General features: G+C 35.8%; 1 protein-coding gene across 6 annotated transcripts in view; it reads right to left on the bottom strand.

Moving 5' to 3' along the window:
- Dus3 (Dihydrouridine synthase 3) overlaps positions 1-25,299 on the bottom strand; it is a 122,198-nt gene that overhangs the window by 27,817 nt on the left and 69,082 nt on the right. For all 6 annotated transcript variants that reach the window (XM_089085659.1, XM_089085655.1, XM_089085654.1 and 3 more), the window contains exons 9-10: positions 15,678-15,837; positions 10,762-10,913 (exon numbers count right to left, since the gene is read on the bottom strand). In XM_089085659.1, the coding sequence (XP_088941785.1) occupies positions 10,762-10,913; positions 15,678-15,837 (312 nt within the window). The remainder of the gene's footprint in view (positions 1-10,761; positions 10,914-15,677; positions 15,838-25,299) is intronic.

Here is a 25,299-nt window from a genome sequence, read left to right as displayed (position 1 = left end):
CTGGTTCAGTAATTTTTGATTGTAAGTAATTTTAAGTTCGTGAGCTAGTTTTTTATTCTTTGCGGATGACAGATGCTGGATATATTGCCAAAATATTTGTTTAGGATTACTTTAGCCACTTTCTTTATATAAAGAAAAGGCCCTAATTTCTGTATATTTTCTTGTTCTTGTATGAAACCAGGGTGGTCTTCATTATTATTCGTCGATCTTAAAGAAAATACGAAGGTGTAGGCACAGCCTCTAATGACAAGAGTTTTTAGTAGCCACAACCTCTAACAACAAGAGTTTTTAGTAGCCGCAAACCACTGTAGAGTGTAGCGTCTTCTTTTTCCAAACATGATAAACATTTGATACCGCGTCTAAAGACTCTGAGCCTAGTCGTCACAGCCTAGTTCAGGTGCTACCAGGGTTGCCACTTCAACAAAATTACTGGTACTAGCCAGGAAAGCTCGAAATTACTACCACGACAGAAAAGTACTAACTCCCTGCCTAAAAATTTGCCACGTGTAGTCAAGATGTGCAGGTTTTTTTAAACAAATCTGTACAAGTTTTAATGTTTTCTTTAAATTAGCCCCTGAAACATCCTTGCCAGGAAGCAAATAATCTCTATGAGCAATATTATGCAGCGAATATTCAAAAATTTTGAAATTTAGGATCTAGAAGTTTCTTTATCTCTTTTATTTTTCTTTCTTCCTCTCTTAGATACCTCTTTTAGAGAATCAGATACCCATAAAAACTAAACTTGTGCTGCAAATGGCCCCTACTTGTCCCCCTCAGTTACGCCACTGGTTTGATATGTGGAAAACCGGTTACAGTTGCTGCTCTTGTACAGATTCTCTTTCTAGCTAAAGACTCTGGAGACGAAGCCAATAAATCTGAAGCTAGTGCCAGTGACTGTGAAGAAACCGCAAATGGCATTGGAGGTGAAGAGAATGAACTATTAAATGTGATAAAACGAAGAATCAGCAGAAATAAACCACCAAAGCCAGTGAAAATAGAGAAATTCAGTGCCAAATGGATGGAAGAAAAAGACTTACAGGTCTGGCTGCAAAGATGTCCAAGGGATAGGACAAAATCTTGGCGTAGGTTTTGCGAAAAGATCATTACTGGTGGCCGATCCCATTTACTTAGACATACAGCAAGGGAAAGTCACATATCCAAAGTTGTTAGTATGAAGAACCAAGTGCGTATTGCTGATGACCAAACCAATGAGTTTACTTTATCGGGAGCAGCAAAGGAAAGAGAACTAATTGGCCAACAGGTGACAGCTTTAGAGTTGGCAATGTCAGCCTGAGTAGCACAATCGAATGAGCCTTTTTTGAAGTTTCTACAACAACGCTTTCTATAAATGCATTAAATGCCCCCAGGCCAAGACTTACAACCCTTGTCCTGAGGGTGGTGGGGAGAGTGTAAAACTCAAAGACATAATGTCCGGACCTTTCAACTACGTCGAACAAAATGGCTATCTCAAAATTTTGATTGGATGTGTTTGGGGAAATGGCGGGCGTGGATGGGGTGTTAGTTGTCCTCCGATCACTTTCAACTATTAAAAAGGGCATAAGCCATTCCAATTTCTAATTAAATGAGCCCTTTTCGAAGTTTCTATGACAAATCCTTCAAAACGAAGTGCCCTGGTCTAAAAGGAATACAAAAAAATAACAATACATAGTGATTTGCAACAGCGTAACTGTTTCGAAGCAAATCAGGGGCAAAATCTTGCCCCAGGGGCAAAATATTGATTAGCACACCCCACCCCCTGTTTCCCAATAATCTTCTGGCCAAGTTTTAGCAAAATTTTCGTTTACTAACAAAATAAAGTTCAATTAATTAATTAATGAATAATTTATCTTTAATGATTATTATTTAAATTTAATCATTATTATTTAAATTATTTTTTAATTTATTTTTATTTTATTAATCAAATAATAATTAGTTAATTACTTTCATTTATTAGCTGCGCCCTCTACTTATCTTAATAAAAATAAATTCTTAAAAACTACAAACTGATTATTACCGTTTGATTATTGATTTGAAATTTTGCGCCCCTAAAATTTCTGCCCCAGGGGAGACCCTCAGCCGTTTTACGACAGATTCCAGGAATGAATAAGGGAGCGAAGGACGCTACTTGTTGAGCTGTGTCCATGGTTAAAGGTTAGAACTCGTATATAACGAGTATAAAACAGGTGTAAACATTCATATGTCAAACACTCATACCTCACCTCATAGTGTTGTTTTTCTTTCTAGTTTTGATATGTTTGTCTTTGTATGACAAGATCAGTTTGATAATCGATAGACTTAGTTTCGAGTTATGCTCGCTGTTAAGTCAGCTTAGATATTTCCATCTGTTTATTTGTGCATCTGCTTATCATATCTGCTTATGTTTTGGGTAAATATAATTACCATATAAACATGTAAAACTTAAAATAGTGAAAACGTAATTGTTAAACGGTGAAACAGTTATTCCCCGCCCCATAGCGTTGATTTTTCTCGCTAGTTCTGATATTTTGTATGGTAGAATAACAGGTAGCCTTTGCTTCGGAGGATACCATTCCATCTATTTGGATTTTTCTATTTTGTATGCCTTCAAAAAATATTAATTTAAAAAAAAATCCACAAAAGAAGTTTTTCAAAGAAAAATAAAGAGCTAGATTAAACCAAAGATGAGCAGAAATAAAGTCAAATAATATTTCCAGCGTAAAACTACCACAGATCGACTTTAATAAATAAATGAAGCTCAAAACAAACAGAAATTTCAATAAAATACAGAATCAAACTCAAAACGAGCAGAAACTAAGAGGAGAAGGCTGACACCCCCCATGCCTTCTAAAGACTCGAACATAATTTGCACTTTACCCACATGTACCTAGTGTGATTTGATTACGTTTAACCCCGCCCTCACCATTTCCTGAAAGTTTTACGAATATTCTTAGCATTAGCAACAGTAGTAGCCATAGTAAAAATAAGTAATAGTAGGAGCATTAGCAGCAGTTTTAGTGATGACAGTAGTAGTTTGGGTAGTAAGCAGTAATAGTACTCACATTGTGTCTTTTCGGCCTAGTTTAACATCTCCCTGAACATACCCTGAAAGTTTCAAAATTATACCCTAGCTAGACCATTCCTGGGATACTGCTGATATGCCCTTTCGACAAAATGCATACACAGAGTGCTTTTCTTTATTTAGTTCAACATCCCTCTAAACATTCCCTGGAAGTTTCACCTTAATATAATAAGCCTCAATAGTTGGAGTAATCGTAGCAATAGAAGCAGTATGAATAAAGTGCCTTTTAATTTATTCAAAATTCGCCTCAATATACACTGAAAGTATCAACTTAATAATCTAAGTCGTTGATGAGGTATTGCTGGCACACCCTTTAGACAATCTACATGCTAATAGGGTGTTTTGATTTGTTCAACATCCCCATAAGCATTCCCTGAAAACTTCACCTTAATACCGTTAGTTTCAGTAGTAATAATATTTATAGCAGTAGCAGTAGCATTAGTAGCAGTATGTACATAGCATCTCTTGTTTTTTCAACATCCCCTTCAAAAAAAGCTGAAAGCGTCAAATTAATGCCATAAATACTTCTTGGAATATTGCTGATATGTCCTTTTGACAACCTGCATACACATAGTGTTTTAATTTAGTTCAACAGCCTCTCAACATTTCCTGAACTTTTCCTATTAATACCCTTAGCTTTAGTAGCAGTAGTAGTAGTAGTAGTAGCAGTAGCAATAGTTGTCGTAGCAGCAGCAGTAACAGCAGCAGTAGTAGTAGCAGTAGTAGCATGCAAATATTGCCTTTTGGCTGAATCAACATCCGCCAACACAAGCCCAGTATGTTTCAACTTCACGCTCAAAGCCGTTCCTAAGATATCGCTGATTTTTCCTTTTGACAGTCTGCGAGAGTTTTGATGCAGTTCAACTTTCTCCTCAATGTTCCCTGACATTTTCACCTTGGTACCCTTATTCTTAGTAGTAATAGGAGTCATAATAGCAGTAGTAGGAGTAGTAGTAGCAGCAGGGTTGTATTAGTAGTAGAACAGTAGTAGCAGAAACTTAGTAGCAGTAGCATTATGCACATATTGCCTTTTGGTCAGTTGAACATCCCCATCCTCATGACCTGGAAGCTTCAACTTAATAGGCTAAGCCGTTCCTAAGATATTACTGATACATCCTTTTGACAACCAGTATACACATAGTGTGTTTGGATTCAGTTCAACTTCCCCCTCAACATTTCCTCAAATTTTCACCTTATGTCCTCAGCCTGAATAGTAGTCACAATATAAGCAGTAGTTGTAGTAGCAGTAATAGTAGTAGAGGCAGTGGTAGTAGTAGTAGCAGAAATATTAGTGGTGTTAGCGTGCACATATTGCCTTTTGGTATTATCCTAGGTCATTCCTGGGATACACTCTTTTGACAATCTACCTGAACATAGTGTGTTTTAATTTAATTCACAATCCCCTCATCAATCCCCGAAACCCTCATCTGAATGCCTTAGGCTTTTTTGGACAACCAAGGTCAAACATGCTCCCCTTTCCCGACAACAAATACATCGTGCAAACAATGGGGGGGGCTTGTATAGCTTACAGCACTTGTCATTTGGGCTGTTGGGTGGGGGGGGTGCCACTTCCGGAGAGATAGTTATTGGACCTTTCAACTATGTTGAACAAGAGGGCTATCCTAAAAATTCTATCGGATGCTCTTTGGGGAATAAAGCTGCATGGGGGGGGGTCTCGTCAGCCTCCAATTACTTTTGACTCTTAAAAAAGGCAATAGGACTTTCAATCGAATGACCCCCTTCCAAAGTTTCTGCGACACCTCCTGCCATACGAAGTGCCTTGGTAAAAAAAAAAAAAATAAAGCATACATTGTGCCCATTTTACTGTTTACTTAGGCAGCGCTGTTGTGCTTCCTATGAAATAGAAAGCTTCAAGTGTGAGGCCTTGTTGCTTTTCACAAACTGCAACCATGGTTTGCAGTTCCTTCTTATGGTTTACATGGTTTACAACCTTCTTTTTTTGTAAGAAAATCATTGTAATTACTACTCTGCTTTGCTTTCAAACCATAACAGGAATTCACACTAAGACAGTCATTACTTTTTCAACGGATTTACTCGTTTAATGAAGGATTCACGATGTCAAAGAAGAAAAAAGATCGCCGTTTCTTGTTAGCATTTTGGCGTTGGGGCTAAGCCTATTTTCTAGGAAATATAAACTTTTCTTGGAAGAAAAGCAAACTATTCTTAGAACTGTTTTCTTTCAGAAAGTTTATTTATCAGGAGATTAATGTTCCCGTTGAGACAAAGGGTTTTCCTTCAAATATAGTATGTAAAATAACTCTTATTAATGCTGAAAACCTGATGGTTTCAAGATACTGTTAATTTGTTCGGCGCATATAAGAAAATAAAAATCGATGTATTTAAACGACACATTACTGATCCCATAGCCGTTCAGTTGCAACTTCAATCTGTTCTTTAAAAAATTTATTACACCGTTAGACATAAAATGTATGAAGTCATGATAAAAAACCAGTTGAAACATGTGAAGTTTCGATAGTCGTCGCAGTGGCGCTAAAGGGTCGTATTTGACATTTTTTCATTTCTAATGTAATTGCCAAAACCACTTCCTAAGCTGTTTTGAAAGGGACGATCAGTAGTGAAATGTATAATATGATGATGAAAGAGTGACTTATAAGTTTTTTTCCTAGCTTCCATACTCACTCTGGAATCTGGAGATAGCCGTTGATGTTCCAGAAAGAGATAGGCCGAAATAGCCGGAGATAGCCGAGGAAAATGGTCTGGAGATACCCAAGGCAGGTGATTATGTAATATAATCAACCTTGGGCTGAGACTCAGGATATTTGAGATAGTTATTGTATATTTTATAGCAATTCAAGGACCTATACGACATTTTATCCTTCAATTTGAGCATGAACTTCCAAAGATATGGGAAACGTGAAGATAAAAACATTTTTGGCCCCGTGGACGCCAACTGCGACTTTGCCACGCAACTCGTTAAACTTGACAACACTTTTTGTCCGTAAAAACTAAAACACTAACAATCTGTTGATTCCCCAACACAACCTTCAAGGAAAACTACGTCTTTTTAAGCTGTTTTGTTTTCCATTCTATATTACCGACATCTTTACCGGTTTTTCGCTAGTGATAGCAACTCAAGAAAATATGGGAGGGGGGCAAGATGTATTTCTAAAAACCTAGGGGTAGGGGCAAGTTTTTTTCTTCATTTTTCCCATTGAAAGTGACAAAAAGGGTGTTTTCAATAAAAATAACGAAAACAGGTGTTTGTCGATTTCTGAGGAGGGGGATATAGGGATACCCTCAGTTGGTACTACTTTTATTTTCCAAGTTTCCCTTTTTTTAATTTGACGTCCACTAGAAGCAAAAACTCCTTAACTGCATATAAAATACTTGTTCATTAAAAATTAGTGTTCCAAATTTTCCTGCATTTAGGGGACATGAATGTTTGTGTAACTTTTCACAAAATAAATAAAAAATTCAGATTCAATGTTCACTGTTTTTGTTCTTTCAGGACCGCACAACTATTCTTATCGGGAGTTTTTTATGAGTTGTTGAGTTATGACTTTGAGAATTTTAAGCTAAGCTTAATGACTTATTTTGGTCACGAGTCCCCATGCTTTCAGTTTGAATAAATTTTAATTATTCTAGATAATTGGAACGTTTTTTTTTACTTTTTGGTGCATTTGGAGATAACAGCGCAAGGGAGACCACGGAATCAAATGGGGAGGAAAAAGTCTACTGGACTTAGATTATGCTGATGATTTAAGCATCCTAGATGAAAGTGTAAGCAAAATGAATGAAGTTTCAGAGGTTTTGCGAGTTCAGGGTGCTAGAATAGGTTTGAAAATTGATGTTAAGAGGACTAAGTCACTAAGGCTAGGAATTAGTGAAGGTGAAAAGGTGAAGTTGGGAAATGAAAAGATTGATCAGGTGGACAGCTTCACTTACCTTGGTAGTATTATTAATAAAGATGGTGGGAGCAGTGAAGATATCAAAAGTAGAATAGCTAAGACTCAGGGTGTTTTTTTTTTCACAGTTAAAAAGGATTGAAGAATAGGAAGGTAGGTCTGCCAACAAAAGTTACAATATTATAAGCTACAGTGATGACAGTGGTCAAATATGGCTCTGCAGCATGGGTGCTCCGAAAAGCAGATGAAGATTTGCTAGATGTTACTAAAGAAATTACTTACGGATTGTTCTGGGTACTTGGCTGACTGACCGTATTTCAAACAATAGGCTATACGGAAAATATGGTTCAATACCGCTCTCTAGGGCTATAATTAAAGAAAGGTTGACGTGGCTAGTGCACGTTGTGCGGATGAAGGATGATAGATTGCCAAAGACTGTCCTTTTTGGCCAACCGTCTAGGGCTAAACGGAAAGCAGGTCGTTCTCGTCTGGGGTGGGAGGACATCATAAAGAAAGATTTAAAGTAAATGGGAACATTCTGGGCGGGTGTAAAAAGGGAGGCTTTAAATAGATTGGGATGGAGGAGCGTGCGTAGCTGTGTTGGCCTCAGGCGGCTTGGTGCTGCGGTGAGTTGTTAGCAGTAGTAGCAGTAGTTTTAGAACGTTCTTTGTGGCGTTTTTATTTTACTTCCTACTTTAAGCTTTTAGTCCACAACCCTTTTAGTTAAAATACTTGTATCGACCAGAAATCAAAGTTCTGCAAATGAGCATTATACCAGTCAACCATCCTGCTTCATGAAGTGTTAATCAAAATACATGAATTAATTCCTTATTGGCATGTATTGTCATCAGAAATCAACACACATGCAAAATCTTAGCTCATTAGGACCGATGGAACTACTACTACTACTATTACTACTACAAACAACTCACCACAACACCAAACCGTTCGAGGCTAACACAACTCCGCACGTTCCTCCTCCATCCTAGTATATTTAAAGCCTCTCTCTTTACACCCTCCCAGGAAGTTCCCTTTCCCTTAAATCTTTTTTCACGACAGCCTCCCATCCTATCCACGGACGACCTGCCTTCCGTTTAACCTTAGAAGGTTGGCTGAAAAGAACAATCCTTAGCAACCTTCTAAGGACAATCCCTAGCCATCTCAACCTTTCTCTCATCATTGTAACCCTAGAAAGCGGAATTGAACCCCACTTCTCGTAGAGCCTACTGTTTGAAATACGATCCGATGTAAGAGGTTAGAATCCTGATGAACCGACAGACGACGTTAAACAAAAGTGTTTAGAAATGACTCGCTTCATTTCTATACCTCAATTATGCTAAAAAAAAAGCCTGAAAAAACAAAAACCATTAATGGGAAACCGAACACGGAACAACAATCACGGTTCTTATACAGAAATGCAGAAACTTCGAGCTACCTAACTATGATTCATCCTAATTGTTAACCACCTGAAAAACAAAATCGTCAAATATTCTATTGCTTTTGTAAATTGGCATTCAGCGGCGTCAAATCACGAAAATTTAGAAGGATAGGGGCAAGGATCTATTTTTTCATCTTTTTTGAAATGAAAATATAAAAAATGTTTTTTTCAAAACCTGGGGTGGAGTGGGGAGGGGCATTTTTAATGAAAGAACAAAAAAGAATGTTTCAAAATCTAGGAAGAATAGCTGCCCTACCCAACACTTGGTGTCCCGGATTTATAAATTATTGTATGTCCAATAAACGTTTTAAAGCCTATTTTCGGTCAAAAAATAGCTGCATTCACGTATCTTTGCGCTTTAGCTTTTTAGTTATATGAACATGTCATCAAATAATGCATCAGTCAATCAATAAATACTTCATTCAATTAAGACTTGTATAAAAATTTAATTGGTAACAAGACATGAAATAAGAAATCACCAATGATGCATCAGGTGTAAAAAAGCAATCCCGCTCCTTATATAATGTGCAGTCTTCAAGTTTCCAATCTTGATTTGATTGGGAGCGCCGGGAAAGTCAATCATCATTTAAAACAAACATCAACATAAGAGAAAAAGATAATTCCTAAGCGGTTAATTCCATTGTTTTCTAAGGAGAAAAAATGACATGTCTAAGAGGGAGTCTACTTAATGATAGAAACCATCCGGTCTGCAGTCTCAATGAATGCTTATCCAAGGCCGGAACAGTTTAGATTGGGAACAAGGAAGAAGAATAAAAGAAATTCGATATTTTACACATAGCAAACAGACTGAATTTTATGCTCTGAGTTTTCTTCGTGGTATTTTATTTTTCTTCGACACTGAAATACTTATAATCTTAAAATTCAGTTGGTTTTTCAGCGTATTTCGTTTTTCTTGCGTAAAAATGGACATTTCTTCATGGCATTTTATTTTTGTTACACACTGAAATACTGAAATTCTTAGAATTCAGCTGGATTTTCAACATAATTAATTTTCTTTTTGTGTAAAATTTGACATTTTTTTCAAGGCATTTTAGTTTCGTTCGACAATGAAATGCTTATATTTTTAAAATGCCAGTAGATTTTTCAACATATTTCGTTTTTCTTATGTAAAATTTGACACTTTTTCATGGCATTTTGTTTTTGTTCGATACTGAAACACGTATATTCTCAAAATTCAGTTGGTTTTTCAACATATTTCGTTTTTCCTGTGTAAAATTTGACATGTTTTTCATGGCATTTTATTTTTGCTTGACACTGAAATACTTAAATTGTTAAAATTCAGTTGGTTTTCAACCTATTTTGTTTTTCTTGTGTATAATTTGACATTTTTTTCATAGTATTTTATTTTTGTTCGACACTGAAATGCTTAAATTTTTACAATTTCAATTGATTTTTCAACATTATTCGTTTTTCTTGTCTAAAATTTTGCTTCTTTTTTGTGGCACCTTATGAAAATTTCAGGTACTTAAGATAGTTTTACCTAATTCCAGGTAAATAATTAAAACAACTTGGGCACATCTGAGGCTTCAACCCCCCTCCCCCCCCCGTAATTCACGTAATCTTCACTGAAGTTAGGTAATAGATGGCTCCTCCATATTGATTTCAAGTATTTCTAAAGAAAAAAAGGATTTTTTTTTTCGGGGGGAGGGTTACACAAAAAAAAACTGAAAAAATGCATAAAATATTAGTTATATTCATTTTTGTTACGTTTTTAAGAGTCGGATAATAATTTCGGGTGGGGGATTTAAAACCCCCTACCCCCAACCCCCACCTGGATACGGTCCTGATGGTCATTCAAAGTGACCTGGACCAATTTTGAAAGTCCTTTTTCTCTGCTTGATCCAATCGAATGTTTCTTAATGTCCAATAGTATGGATGTCAACTTCTCTTTCCTTTTTAAAACCGCTTTCTAAGGTTTACAATAGAGCTTAGAAACCTCATTTAAGTAACTAATCGTTCTGGAGCTATGCCTTTACTTGATCTAGAATCACAATGCATTCTGTCGTGTGCAGGTTCTTCTTTTTCTCAGCCTCGTGGTGACCTCTCCCAGCCCCTAAAAGTCGCACCGTCATTTACCTATGACCAAACTAATAATCACCTTTGTAATACGAATCATATTGAAATCCCTTTTACTCCCTCTGTGCTGCCAGACTCCACTCCTGTAACGGCTTTTAGTTTTGTCTTTATTGTCTTATTTTTTCGTTTACCTACATGAGTAATACTGCCTCAACATTCCAATCTACTATCTGCATACTCTTTTACAATAGCTAATCTCTCTTGCACAGACACATCACTGTACATGCACCAGATGTTTTTTCTTACATTTTTATTTTTCATTTCCTTTTTTGTATACCTACTTGAGCATCACTGCCCCAATGCTCCAATCCATAATTTGCATAGTCTTTTAAAATATCCAACCTCTCTTGTGCAGGCATATCAATATGTCGCTGTTCTTTGATTTCTTGGAATATCCAGGGCTTAATTAGGGCACCGCGAGCCATCATAACTCCTAAAATAATAAAGAGATAAATGACAAAAATCAAGGCATATATTTATTATTTCTGACTGAAAAAGGCTACTAAGATACTAGACAAACAAACGAAGCTTGACATTAGCTTCTGGATAATGAAATACCAGAGAGGAAGAAAATGAGATTTATTGAACAATGATTAAATCTCTCTAATTATGAAGAAAAAAAGAATATTTTAGCCTGTGATAAGTATAACTCTTAAAAAAAACTTTCACTGAATACATGGACAAATCCAATGATGATGACAATTCGGTGAAAGAAAGGCTTAACTGATAACCGTACTTTTTAAATAGGTGTCATCCGAATTTCCAATCTTTTATTGATTATGAAGAGAAATTAATAGATTGTGCAAAAAAAAAAAACTTAGAACAAAACTAATGCAAAAGAAGTTACTTAACATACACCATTGACACCATCAACTTTTTATACCCGGTCGAACTAACAATAACTGGATGCAAAGCCAAAGTTAAAGTTTTTTAACTTTAAAGTTTTTTGTATTTTAATCGCTGTAAAAAAAAGAAAAATAGGCACATGTATCAAGAGGTTCTCTAAATAAATCTAAGGACCGTTACACTCGATTCCTTGACATCTTCATTGATCAAAATCTTTCATTTAAGTATCACAGTGACCACACTAAGGTGAAAGTCTCCACGAGTTTCGGAATCCTTAGAAAGCTAAAATGCATATTTCCAGTGTCAATTCCTAGAACCCTTTTCTACAGCTTAGTTCAGTCTTTATGTTTCATATTGTCTTGTTTTTTGAATAATCTAACTTTCCCTCGTCACTGAAGCCACTCTCAAGGCTTTATGATAAGCCAAGAACTATTATTCAGGAAATTAACCGTTTTTCGTTTAAGCCCTTGACTTAAATTCTCTTCATTTTCTAATGTGGGCTTTTTCCACTTTTCGACAGTTGCATGGTCACCTTCCTGGTGCCCCATGCACTAATATATCTTATATTTCTGATCAACCAACTGATCATTTTGCGCTTTCAACAATTTACATATTCCTCAAACCTCATCTATGAGGTCTGACTTCAACCCTCATATAACGTGTAGAATGTTTTGGAACATGCGCGCATAGTCTGCGCAAAGCTGCCAATCGTTTGGTATCTTCAAAAAAATGCATTGAAACAGGCTCCCAGAGTCAGCATAAAGCTGCCACTCGTTTGGCAACTTCAAAAAATGTATTAGAACAGGCTCCCAGAGTCTGCAAAAAGCTGCCACTCTTTAGGTATCTTCAAAAGAATGAATTATAACAGGCTCCCAGAGTCTGCATAAAGCTGTCACTCGTTTGGTATCTTCAAAAAACTTCAAAAGACTTCAACCCTCATATAACGTGTAGAATGTTTTGGAACATGCGCGCATAGTCTGCGCAAAGCTGCCAATCGTTTGGTATCTTCAAAAAAATGCATTGAAACAGGCTCCCAGAGTCGGCACAAAGCTGCCACTCGTTTGGTATCTTCAAAAAATGTATTGGAACAGGCTCCCAGAGCCTGCACAAAGCTGCCAATCTTTCGGTAACTTCAAAAGAATGTATTAGAACAGGCTCCCAGAGTCTGCACAAAGCTGCCAATCTTTCGGTAACTTCAAAAGAATGTATTAGAACAGGCTCCCAGAGTCTGCACAAAGCTGCCACTCGTTTGGTATCTTCAAAAAAATGTATTGTAACAGGCTCCCAGAGTCTGCGAAAAGCTGCCAATCTTTCGGTATCTTCAAAAGAATGTATTAGAACAGGCTCCCAGAGTCTGCACAAAGCTGCCACTCGTTTGGTATCTTCAAAAAATGTATTGGAACAGGCTCCCAGAGTCTGCACAAAGCTGACACTGGTTCGGTATCTTCAAAAAAATGTATTAGAACAGACTCCCAGAGTCTGCACAAGGCTGCCACTCTTTGGGTAACTTCAAAAAAACGCATTGGAAGAGACTCCCAGAGTCTGCGTAAAGCTGCCACTCTTTTGGCATCTTCAAAAAAATGTATTAGAAGAGACTCCCAGAGCCTGCACAAAGCTGCCAATCGTTTGGTAACTTCAAAAAAACGTATTGGAAGAGCCTCCCACAGTCTGCACAAGGCTGAAAATGTTTCGGTAACTTCAAAATAATGTATTAGAACAGGCTCCCAGAGCCTGCACAAAGCTGCCACTCGTTTGGTATCTTCAAAAAAATGTATTGGAAGAGACTCCCAGAGTCTGCACAAAGCTGCCACTCTTTTTGTATCTTCAAAAAAACGTATTGGAAGAGACTCCCAGAGTCTGCGCAAGGCTGCTACTCATTTGGTATCTTCAAAAAAACATATTGGAACAGACTCCCACAGTCTGCATAAAGCTGCAACTCTTTCGGTATCTTCAAAAGAATGTATTAGAACAGGCTCCCAGAGTCTGCACAAAGCTGCCACTCATTTGGTATCTTCAAAAAAATGTATTGGAAGAGACTCCCAGAGTCTGCTCAAAGCTGCCACTCGTTTGGTATCTTCAAAAAAACGTATTGGAAGAGGCTCCCAGAGTCTGCGCAAAGCTGCCACTCGTTTGGTATCTTCAAAAAAATATATTGGAAGAGACTCCCAGAGTCTGACCAAAGCTGCTACTCGTTTGGTATCTTCAAAAAAACGTATTGGAAGAGGCTCCCAGAGTCTGCACAAAGCTGCCATTCTTTTGGTATCTTCAAAAAGAAGGTTAGGGTATTTCTAGCTAATAGTTAAGCTTTATTTGCTATCCCCCGGAGGTGGTTTTGATGGATTGGACTTGGTGCTTATTTGGGATGATGAATTAATGTGATACTATCGTGCCGAGCCTGTATTTTTGGGGGATTTTTGAGGTGGGTAAATGGATTTTGTATTTCGGTTGTATTTAGTAAATTAGTAAATTTAGTATTTTCCATTTTCCTTTTGTTGTTTTTTTTTCTAGCCATGGAGCCTTACAGGAGAGATAGTATTGAAGTTGATTTTTTTTTTTTACATGTGAGCTTATTGTTGCTGATTTATTTTATATTATGTTTATATTTTAGAGATATATCTTATCTAATTTTATCTTATTTTCATCACAAGGAAACGCACCCATCACTTACTTTGTACTTAAACCTATGTAATGCTGAAAATATTGCTGTTAGTACAAAACCTTCGCTATGATGAACAATTTTACGCTCAGAAACCACACTTGGTTTCTTGTTTTCATGACCGCTACATACAAATCTAGAAACGTAGATTCCACATTTATAAATCTACATGCAGAGGTCAAGAAATCTTACAATCTAGTCCAGACTTTTGCAGAAGCCCTGTCCAATGAAAATTGTATATTGCGAAACTTAAAAGAAAAGTTGAAATTCTTAACATGTAGTTTTTACGGCAGAGAAAAACGAAAGAAAGAAAAAAAAATAATAAAAAAAAAAATTGCCAGGCTTTCAAAAAACCAGCAATAAAAATAAGGAAATAGGACAACTACGCACTATACTGGGGTCATTTTAATCATTTACAAGGGCACCCCGAGCTGCCATAACTCCAAGAATAATAAAGACAAGGAAAATAAAGTCAAGGCATATTTTATTTTTCCTTGAAAAGAAATACTACTATCAGAGGAAACAAAGAAAGCTTCCCAAAGGTCATGGTTGCTACATCAACGAGCAATAAAAGGAACTCACAGAAAAAAAATACGGCATCATTTCATATTAAGAAAGAAAATATTTAGCTTGTGATAAAAATAAATTCTTCTTTACAGAGTGACCTTCACTGGTAAGTTATAGAATATAGGTTCTAGGCGTTTAAAACTCAATAATAAAACTCAATCAAAATAAAAAAAATTCAAATAAAATTCTCAAATTTGGAACGCCGTATTTTCCACGGGGGGGGGGGTATTTTATGCGAGGGGTATTTATTTTCCGGGAGGTAAATGCCGGGGGGGGGGGGTAAACGCCGGCCACCAGAATTATATACCCAATGTCTGAACCTCGTGAAATCTTGCAGCAATAGTGAGCCCTGGTCCCGAATGTGGAGCAATTTAAGTCGCTAAAGTTCACAGGGACACAGTGTTACGCACTTTACTGAAAAAGATTTTAGTTGGAAAAATGTTTTTTATTTGTCAGAACATCAACAATATCCGAACAGAAAAATAATACCACAAAGCTAGTTTAGGTTGACAAATAGGAGCGGTTCCACCATCCCCTCCCTCTCAAACACACTGCACGGTTTGATTTTATTACTGTTGACACGTGCAACCGCCCCCCCCCCCCCTGAATCCCTAGATACAGCCATTGGTTTAATTATCTTATAACTTATCTTATTTTTTGATTAGTATAACCGATTTATACTTGCCAAAATGTCATGGTATTTGGTCTATTACAGCAATTATACCGCGATTATGCCAAAATCTCGATCAAAAAAGTAACGGGCCACTCTATAAAACACGATTGGCTCTCTAAACATTTTGATCTGTGGTGGCAGGTCATCGATTTTGAATTGCAAATCAAGTATTTTGCAGTGAAATCAAGACATGGCTAATTGTAGAAAAAGCCAAGAAAGATAGTCCGAGTGATTTAGAGGCAAATCTGGGAAAAGCACTTTTTAGGATTGTATAAAAATGATGCCATTTCATTTGTTGATAGATAAGTCTAACCGGTTTATACGGTAGTAGTAGCTAAGTGAGGTTTTGCTGATTGTACAACCAGGAAAAATGGGAAACCCGAGATTCTGGCAAATCTGGTTTAGTAGAAACAAATCAACTAAATTGACATCGATAATCTGGTACAATAACGTACCAGAAACATTTCCACTACTTAGTCCAGCATTGTAATCTTCATATGATAATACATCGCCATTGCCAAATAAAGGAATTGGATTGGCGACTTTCGCACATTCTTCTATGTAATCCCAATCTGCTAACTTAGTATATCTCTGCTCTCGGCTTCTTCCATGAACCTGAAACATAATAAAATGAATATTATTTAAATAAATATTGACACTGTGTTAATATTAGGTATAAAAGACAAGACAGGAATAATTCTAACTAACAAGATCGCAAATTTCAGCAAATTTCTGTCAAGAAAAAACCTCTTCGACCATCTACTGTTACTGTGCGTAATTGATAATTTTACATAAGTGAAATTAGTTTAAGCACTTACTATTTGAACTACCTTGAATAAATATTAGAAAAGTCGTCATTGGAATTATGACAGGCAAGAAAAATAATTATTACTTCTAAACAGGTAATATTGAGCAGAAACACTAGATGACAGCATATTTTCATGAAGAAAAAAGAAATAAAAATAAGAAATAAAAATTCGATTGTAGTATCAGCCAGGTTTGGTGTATTATTTGTCACTTGCTGCCTCATCTCTTATAATGTACTTCAGCGCTATCCAATTTAAAAAAAAATTAATAAAACATTTATTTCTGTAACAAATTCTTTATTTAGTCACCAGTTTTTGTACTGTACCATTGAACATATCCCCAAGTATGCAAACGATATTCCCACCCCCGTCTCTTAAAGAATGGAGTGCTTTCTAGAGAAACCTACGATTCATATTTGCATTCTTTGATCACATGAGTGGAAGCCTTGATTTTAAACAAAGCAAACGGTATTCAAACGGATTCAAACGGCGTTCCCTCCCCTGTCTCTTCAAAAATGGAATGTTTTACATAAAAAATTTTGATTTGGATTTGCAACGTTATCAGATGAGCGGGAGCCCTGATTTTAAACAAAACAAAGGGTATTCGAACGGTGTTCCCACCCCTGTCTCTTGAAAAATGGAATGTTTTCTTTGAAAATTTCTGATTTGGATTTGCAATCTGTTATCAGATGAGCGGGAGCCCTGAATGTAAATGAAGCTAAAAAAAAAACGCAATTCACAGCCAACAAAATTCAATATATCTGATTTCTTTTCAAACAGAAATTGCTTTAGAAAGAGTAAAATTTAGCACTTAAATAGGATTTATGAGTTATCCAAGAAATGGCGTCAGTTCATTGCGCAATTGGGGGAGTATCCAGTGATCTAAACTTCTCCCAAAATTCAGATTTTTTTTTTGGCTTTTGATGAGCCATTTTGTATTCCGGGAACATATAAAATTCAGATAAATTTTTATTTTAAAACCAGCTTTCATAATTAACAGTTTAAAAACTTGAGTTTCACCAATACATTAAATTGCATTAAAAGCTAGAGGCACTATTTACTTTTCACATAAAGGAATAGAACTTTATAAAGATACTACTACAAAACGGAGTAAAAATGGCTAAATGAAAAGGAAAAAAAAACAATATGATATACAACACTGATCAACAGTGAGAGAAAAAACTTAAGAAAGGTACGGCTTGAACCCAGTGGCGGATCCAGGATTTTTTTTAGGGGGAAGGGGCAAAATAGATTGATCCGATAAACTTGCGTTGTGAGAAAGTATAATTAACACAAACTTTCGTTAATTAAGTAAATTACACTACTTTAGACCATGTTAGGAGGGGGCACGCGCCCCCCGCCCCTCCCCTAAATCCACGACTGCTTAAGCCTCTCCAAAAAACTGCATAACTTGCAGCAGAATCAACATTACAAGGAAAAATAAATGAACTGCTTATCAATATTACCTACTGTAATACGGTCATAAAATAAAAATCCATAATCTTTCAGAAAATATTTTAGTTTTACTGTCAATGAAGTGGAAATATTTCAGTAACATCAGCTAGATTTCACTCTGTTCAATTTCAACTTTTAATTGCCATTAAAAATATGGGCTTTAGTTAACACCTAACAAGTTTACACCTAACCAAAAAGTAAAATACTAGGAGGTCGGCAAAGCGAAATGGACTGGACATCAAGGTCCTATGATGGACACCTAGGTCATCTAGGACATCTATTCTCCCTGGAAAATTCCCCACAACGGAAAATTCTCCCACATGCGAAATTGAGCAGACATAGAGAAAGTATGACATACAAGAATAATGAAAAAAGGAAAGTTCCTTTTTTCATTATTCCAAAATATGGACAGAATGTACGGTGTAGAATATCCTATAGCATTTTTTTACATTTTTATTTTAAGTCTTTTTTCGTGTTTTTTATTTGGGGGGGGGGAGGGTGACTTATCATAGCAGGGTAAGATAAAGGTTATACTTTTAAGGTTGGTACTTCCAAGATTGATGCTTTCAAATCGAATGGCTATCTCAAAGTTTATAATCGATAACAAATTGGTCCTCCATGGACTAAATCATAATTCGGTGCCACAAAATGGCCAAAAATGCCACTTACTTTTGGCACATTTTTTTATCACTTTAAACGGGCTCTAGCAATTTTAATTTCGTATGAGTGAGCCCTCTCCCGATCTACTAGCATTGGTTCCATACGACCACCCGTGAGGAAAAACAAAACAAAAACAAACAAACAAACACGCGTCCCTGATCTTCCTTCTAGAAAAAAAAAGCAAATTTCCACACTTTTGTAGATATGAGCTTGAAACCTCCACACCAAGGTTCTCTAATATTCTGAATGTAATGGAGCTATTCTCATTAACATCAATTGCCTTTTTCGAGGTGTTTTCCTCATTTTTGAAAAATCAGGAAAAAAAATTTCCGGCTACTACTGTTTGATGTGTAACACTAAATTTAGTAAACTGTATATATTTGGAATCATCATAAAAAGCCAATTCCTTTGCTTATTAATTGTTATAAAAATTAATTTTTTAGAGTTTTGGTTAGTATTTTCCCGAGTCACTCCTTATTTCGTTGCCACGAACTGTTTATTCTACACCTCATTTTCTACACGTATTTTAGAATATAGGTAGAATATTCCGGAATCCCTTCTTTTCTTCATTCTTTTTATTTGTCGTAATTTCCCTTTGGCTGCTAAATTTTTCACGTGGGGAGAATTTTAAAGGAAAGAAATCTCGGGAGGGAATTTTCCATGGAAGGATTGATTGGAAATTCAAAGGGCTAGTGCCCTATTTAATAGTCGAAGGTGATTGGAGGGCAACTACCCCCCCCCCCTCTCACACCGACCTTTTACCCAAACACATCCAATAAATTTTTTTAGATGGCCATTTTTGTTGAACCTAGTTAACAGTCTCAGGAATTAGGTGTCTACGGATGATAACCCCCTAAGCGCCCTCAGGGTAAGGTTTGTAAGTTATGCCCCGGGGGGCATATGAGGTTTTTATATATAGTGATGTTGTAGAAACTTCAAAAAGGGCTCATTCGATATGAAATTAGAAGGGCTTGTGCCCTTTTCATAGTCGAAAGTGATTGGAGGATAACTAACACCCTTCTCACACCCACCATTTCCCAAAACACATCCAATAAAATTTTGAGATAGCCATTTTGTTCGACGTAGTTAAAACACCCGGAAATTATGTTTTTGGGGATGAAACTACCCCCACAGCCCTCAGGCCAAGGATTGTAAGTTATGCCCTGGGGGCATATTAGATTTTTTTTATAGAAAGCCTTGTCGTAGAAACTTCAAAAAGGAATCACTCGACTGGAAATTGAAACGGATAGTGCCCTTTTTAATAGTCGAAAGTGATTGGAGGGCAAGCAACCTCCTTCTCACGCCCATCATTTCCCGAAACATATCAAATCAAAATTTTGAGATAGCCATTTTGTTCAACGTAGTTGAAAGGTCCGGAAATTATGTCTTTGATGATGATTCCCCCTCACAGCCCTCCGGGCAAGGGTTGTAAGTTATTCCCTGAGGCATATGTGGTTTTTATAGAAAGCGTTGTCGTAGAAACTTCAAAAAGGGCTCATTCGAGTGGAAATCGAAACCCTATGGCTCTAGGCCTTCCCAAGGCCAGAACATAATTTGCACTTTACAGAAAAATAAAAATGAATGTGCATTGTCAGTTTAATATACATATACTGATATTTAGTAATCAAAATGTTAATATTATTTGATTTATTAAAGTTATAAAAGTAAAAACCATTGATTTTTTTCAGTAAAGTGCAAATTAAGTTCTGGCCTTGGGAAGGCATAGGGGTTTTGAGCCCTACTCATGTTAATTTCTGCTCGTTTTGAGTTTAACTTGCTTATTTATTGTAATTTCTGCTCGTTTTTGGTTTCATTTATTTATCGATGTTGATTTGTGGTAGTGTCACGCTTGGTAGATTATTTGATTTTATTTTTGCTCATTTTTGGTTTAATGGAGTTCTTTACTTTTCTTTGAAAAACTTATTTTATGGAAAACTTTTTTTTAACTAATCTCATAAGAAATAGGATACTAGGAGGCTAGTGTAGCAAAATGCACTGGACATCAAGGCTTTCAAGGGAAAAATGAGTCTAGATTTTGATTGATAAAAAAAATAGAATAAATAAAATGAATTAAATAATAAAAATTGTAAAATAATTGTTTAATAAGAAAAATAAATAAAAAGACGCAATGCTTTACAAACTGCGCGACTTTTTCAAGGATATTGTCCGACAAAGGGAAGATCCTGAGAGGAGACGTAAGTAGGTTTCCGGCACCCAGCGGCGGCAACATCAGGTTTCGTCCCCCCCCACCTCTCCACTTTAAAAACATAGGTGGGCCTATCTTTCATGATATATATATATATATATATATATATATATATATATATATATATATATATATATATATATATATATATATATATATATATATATATATATATATGTATATATATATATATATATATATATATATATATATATATATATATATATATATATATATATATATATATATATATATATATATATATATATATATATATATATATATATATATATATATATATATATATATATATATATATATATATATATACATACATATATATATATATATATATATATATATATATATATATATATATATATATATATATATATATATATATATATATATATATATATATATATATATATATATATATATATATATATATATATATATATATATATATATATATATATATATATATATATATATATATATATATATATATATATATATATATATATATATATATATATATATATATATATATACATATATATATATATATATATATATATATATATATATATATATATATATATATATATATATATATATATATATATATATATATATATATATATATATAAAAAACACACACACACACACACACACAAAAACACACACACACATACACACACACACACACAAAAACAAACACAAAAAAAAAAAAAAACAAAAACAAAAAAAAACAACAACGCACAACCAACCACACCCCAACAAAACAAAAAAAAAATCTCTGTGTCAAGAATAGGCCCACCTATGTTTTTAAAGTGGAGAGGTGGGGGGGCAAAACCTGATGTTGCGCCGCTGAGTGCCGGAAACTCTACTTTATGTCTCCTCTCAGGATCTTCCCTCTGTCGGACAATATCCTTGAAGAAGTCACGCATTTTGTAAAGCATTTGCGTCTTTTTATTTATTTTTCTTATTAAACAATTATTTTACAATTTTTATTATTTAATTCATTTTATTTATTCTATTTTTTTTATCAATCAAAATCTAGACTCATTTTTCCCCCGAAAACCTTGATGTCCAGTGCATTTTGCTACACTAGCCTCCTAGTATCCTATTCTTATGAGTTATACATAATATATATATATATATATATATATATATATTTTGTATACACATAAATATATATATATATATATATATATATATATATATATATATATATATATATATATATATATATATATATATATATATATATATATATATTGAGGAAATTCGTTAAGAACCTTAATTTTCGTTTTTGCAAGTGACGTTCTTTACTATGTTAGTACATCATATAAGCATTTCTTATGACATCATATATGACATCATATAAGCATTTTCTTATATGATGTCATGCATAGCATAAATAAGATCGATGAGTTGCCAACACATCAGTTATTTATATAATATAATGTCTGTTGGAAGGCCCAAAAAACGAAAATTTTCAGTTGCAGTTACTATAAATGATGATTTTAACACCTTGATTTCACGTTTGGTAGTTAAACACCTGAACCATCAAACCTGATAAGATGTGATAGTCGACAACCTGGACAATCAATTGCGACAACACCAATACAGGCAGCTAAAGCAAAGGCCATTGCTAAACTGTCTGAAGTAATCAAAATCCAAAAACGTGTCAAAAATGAAAATAAAGAGCAAAGACACGGGCGGTTAGAAGACATACGACACCGAGCAAGTGAGCAAGTCAAAAATGAAAATGAAGAGCAAAGACACACGTGGTTAGAAGAAAAGTGGCGGCAGTACAAAAATAAAAATGACGAGCAAAGACACACACAGTAAAAACACATGCGACACCGAGCATGTGAGCAATTCAAAAATGAAAATAAAGAGCAAATACACACGTGGTTACAGGAACAGCGGCGGCGTGTCAAAAATGAAAATGAAGAGCAGACACACACGGTTAGAGGAAAAGTGGCGGCGAGCCAAAAATAAAAATGAACAGCAAAGATACACGGGGTTAGAAGATATGCGACATCGAGCAGGTGAGCAAGTCAAAAATGAAAATGAAGAGCAAAGACACAAATGGTTAGAAGACATGTGACACCGAATATCTGGGCGAATCAATTAAAATCAACTTGAACAGTGAGAATCAAGGCCTGTTGAGATTGAAAATGAGAGCGATGATGATTGAGTTTGGAATTTTGCCATTGATAAGGTCATCAATGATTACCATACCGTTGCTAAAAAAAAAGGTTCGGCGATAGGTATTTTATAATGACGAAAGATAAGCCGAGATAAAACGTACCAAACAAACCTCATGTTGAATAATATTCGAACATACAGAGAAAACCTTTCAAACTCAGAAGTCAGCCTATAAAACAAAATGTTGAGAAGCATTAACCTAGAAAGAAATCTGGCTTGAAATACCCCCGTGTAGAATAACTACGGCCGCTCTTAGCTTTGAAAAACGCAGAGTCTGTCAAGCCCTTAAATCCCACTTCATCTAAGAGCATAGTTTTCCAGTGGAGAGGAATCAAACATGACTAAATCCTTGAGAATCCTGACTAGTTTCTATAACAATGGCTTATTTTTCCATTATTTCCAACGAATTTCTCTTGTTTTCTTCTAGTTCAGCTGTAAAATCATTGGGGATTTGTAGCTATGTTTAGGGAAAAGGAGAGTAAACAAAGATAGTAACTGGATAGGTTGACTTTTTTAAATTTATTTTTATGTCCTGCTCAAATAAAACTTTCAGTCATTACCAAATACGAGAGAAATATAATGTTAAAAGAACATAACTCAGTAAAGATAAAACATTACAAAATAGCACAAATGAGCAACAACATAATAGCACCAACATAAAATGTGGTTCATTCCCGCTTTCTAGGGCTATAATGAGAGATTGAAATGGCTAGGGCACGTTCTGCAGATGAAGGATGACAGATTGCCAAAGATTGTGCTTTTCGGCCAACCGTCTAGGGCTAAACGGAAAGCAGGTCGTCCACGTTTGGGGTGGGAGGATGTCACAAAAGAAAGATTTAAAGGAAATAGGAACTTCCTGGGAGGGTGTAAAGAGGGAGGCTTTGAAAACATTGGGATGAAGGAGAAGTGTGCGCACCTGTGTTGGCCAATAGGCAACGCTATAGCGCTATAGTAAAGGCCATATGGCTCCAATGTTTTAATATTATTATTTATTATTTTTTCTCCAGAGGCACTTCATATGGATGGGGTCGTCGCATAAACTTCAAAGGGGGCTCATTCGATTGGAAATCGAGCGTTTTATTGCCCTTTTTAAGAGTCAAAAGTGATCGGAGGGCAACTAGCACCCCCCCCTCCTCACGCCCTTCTTTTCCAAAATGCATCCCATGAAAATTTTAAGATAGCTATTTTGTTAAAAATGGTTTAAACGTCATATAACAAAAACTTTGGTATCGACACAACCCCCCAGTGCCCGAGGATAGCTGTTGCAAGTTATGCCCTGGGGGCACATATGGTTCTTATGGAAGGAATGATCGTATAAACTTCAGAGAGGGCTCATTTGGTTGGAAATTGAAAGTTATAGTTAACTTTTTCAGAATCAAAAGAGATTGGAGGGTAATCAGCCCCGCCCCACACCCTTTCTTCCCAAATACATCTGATGAAGATTTTGAGATATCCGTTTTGTTAAAAATAGTTCAAAGATCATATAACAAAAACTCTGGTATCGACACAAGTCCTCAGGGCCCGGGGACAAGCGTTGTTAATTTATGCCCTGGGTGCATATATGGTTCTTATGGAAGGGATGCTCGTATAAACTTCAAAGAGGGCTCATTTGATTGGAAATTGAAAGTTCTAGTTCACGTTTTAAGAGTCAAAAGAGGTCGGAGGGCAACTATCCCCCCCCCCCTTCCACGCCCTTTTTCCTAAAACCCATTCGATAAGAAGTTTGAGATGGCTATTTTTTTTAAATAGTTCAAAGATCATATAACGAAAACTCTGTGGTCGACAAAATCCCCCCGGGCCCAAGGGCAGGCGTTGTAAGTCATGCCCTGGGGGAATATATGGGGAATAACTTCATAGATGGCTCATTTGATTGGAAATTGATAAATTCTAGTTCAGTTTTTGAGTCAGAAGAGACTGGAACTAGCCCCCCCCCCCCTCTCCCCACATCCCCTTTTCCCCAAATGTATCCGAAAAAAATTTTGAGATAGCCATTTTGTTATATATAGTTCAAAATTCAGATAACAAAAACTCAGGTGTCAAAACAACTCTTCAAGACACGGGGGTAGGCGTTGTAAGTTATGCCTGGGAGGCATACATAGCTATTATGGAATGGATCCTCGTATAAACTTCAGAGAGGGCTCATTTGGTTGGAAATTGAAAGTTCGAGTTCAGTTTTTAAGAGTCAAAAGAAATCAGAGAAAAATACCCCCCCCCACGCCCCATTTCCCCCACATGCATCCGATAAAAATGTTTGAGATTGCCATTTTTTTTAAAAAAGTTCAAGTCAGATACAAAAACTTCGGTGTCGACAAAGCCCCCCAGGGCCCCGGGGCAGGCTTTGCAAGTTATTCCATGGGGGCATATATGGTTCTTATGAAAGGGATACTCGTAGAAATTTCAGATACGGCTTATTTGATTGGAAATTGAAAACTATATTTCCGTTATAAAGAGTCAAAATTTATCGTAGGGAAGCTAGCCCCCCCCCCTCTATGCCTTTTTTTTCCTAAAACCCATCATATAATAACTTTGAGATAGCCCTTTTTTTAAATAGTTCAAAGATCATATAACGAAAAATCCGGGGTCGATACAACCCCCCCGGGCCCGCGGGCGGGCGTTATAAGTTATGCTCTCGGGGAATATATGGTTCTTATGGAAGAGATGCACGTAAAAACCTCAGAGAGGGCTTATTTGAGTGGAAATTGAAAGTTATAGTTCAGTTTTCGAGAG

This window comes from Artemia sp. Qi Xiang Cuo, chromosome 3 (genome assembly GCF_049724085.1).
Source record: "Artemia sp. Qi Xiang Cuo chromosome 3, ASM4972408v1, whole genome shotgun sequence".
In the NCBI taxonomy this organism is placed as follows: Eukaryota; Metazoa; Arthropoda; class Branchiopoda; order Anostraca; family Artemiidae; genus Artemia; species Artemia sp. Qi Xiang Cuo.
Note: the sequence above shows the minus strand (reverse complement) of the source record. Positions and strands in the feature narration are given on the sequence as shown.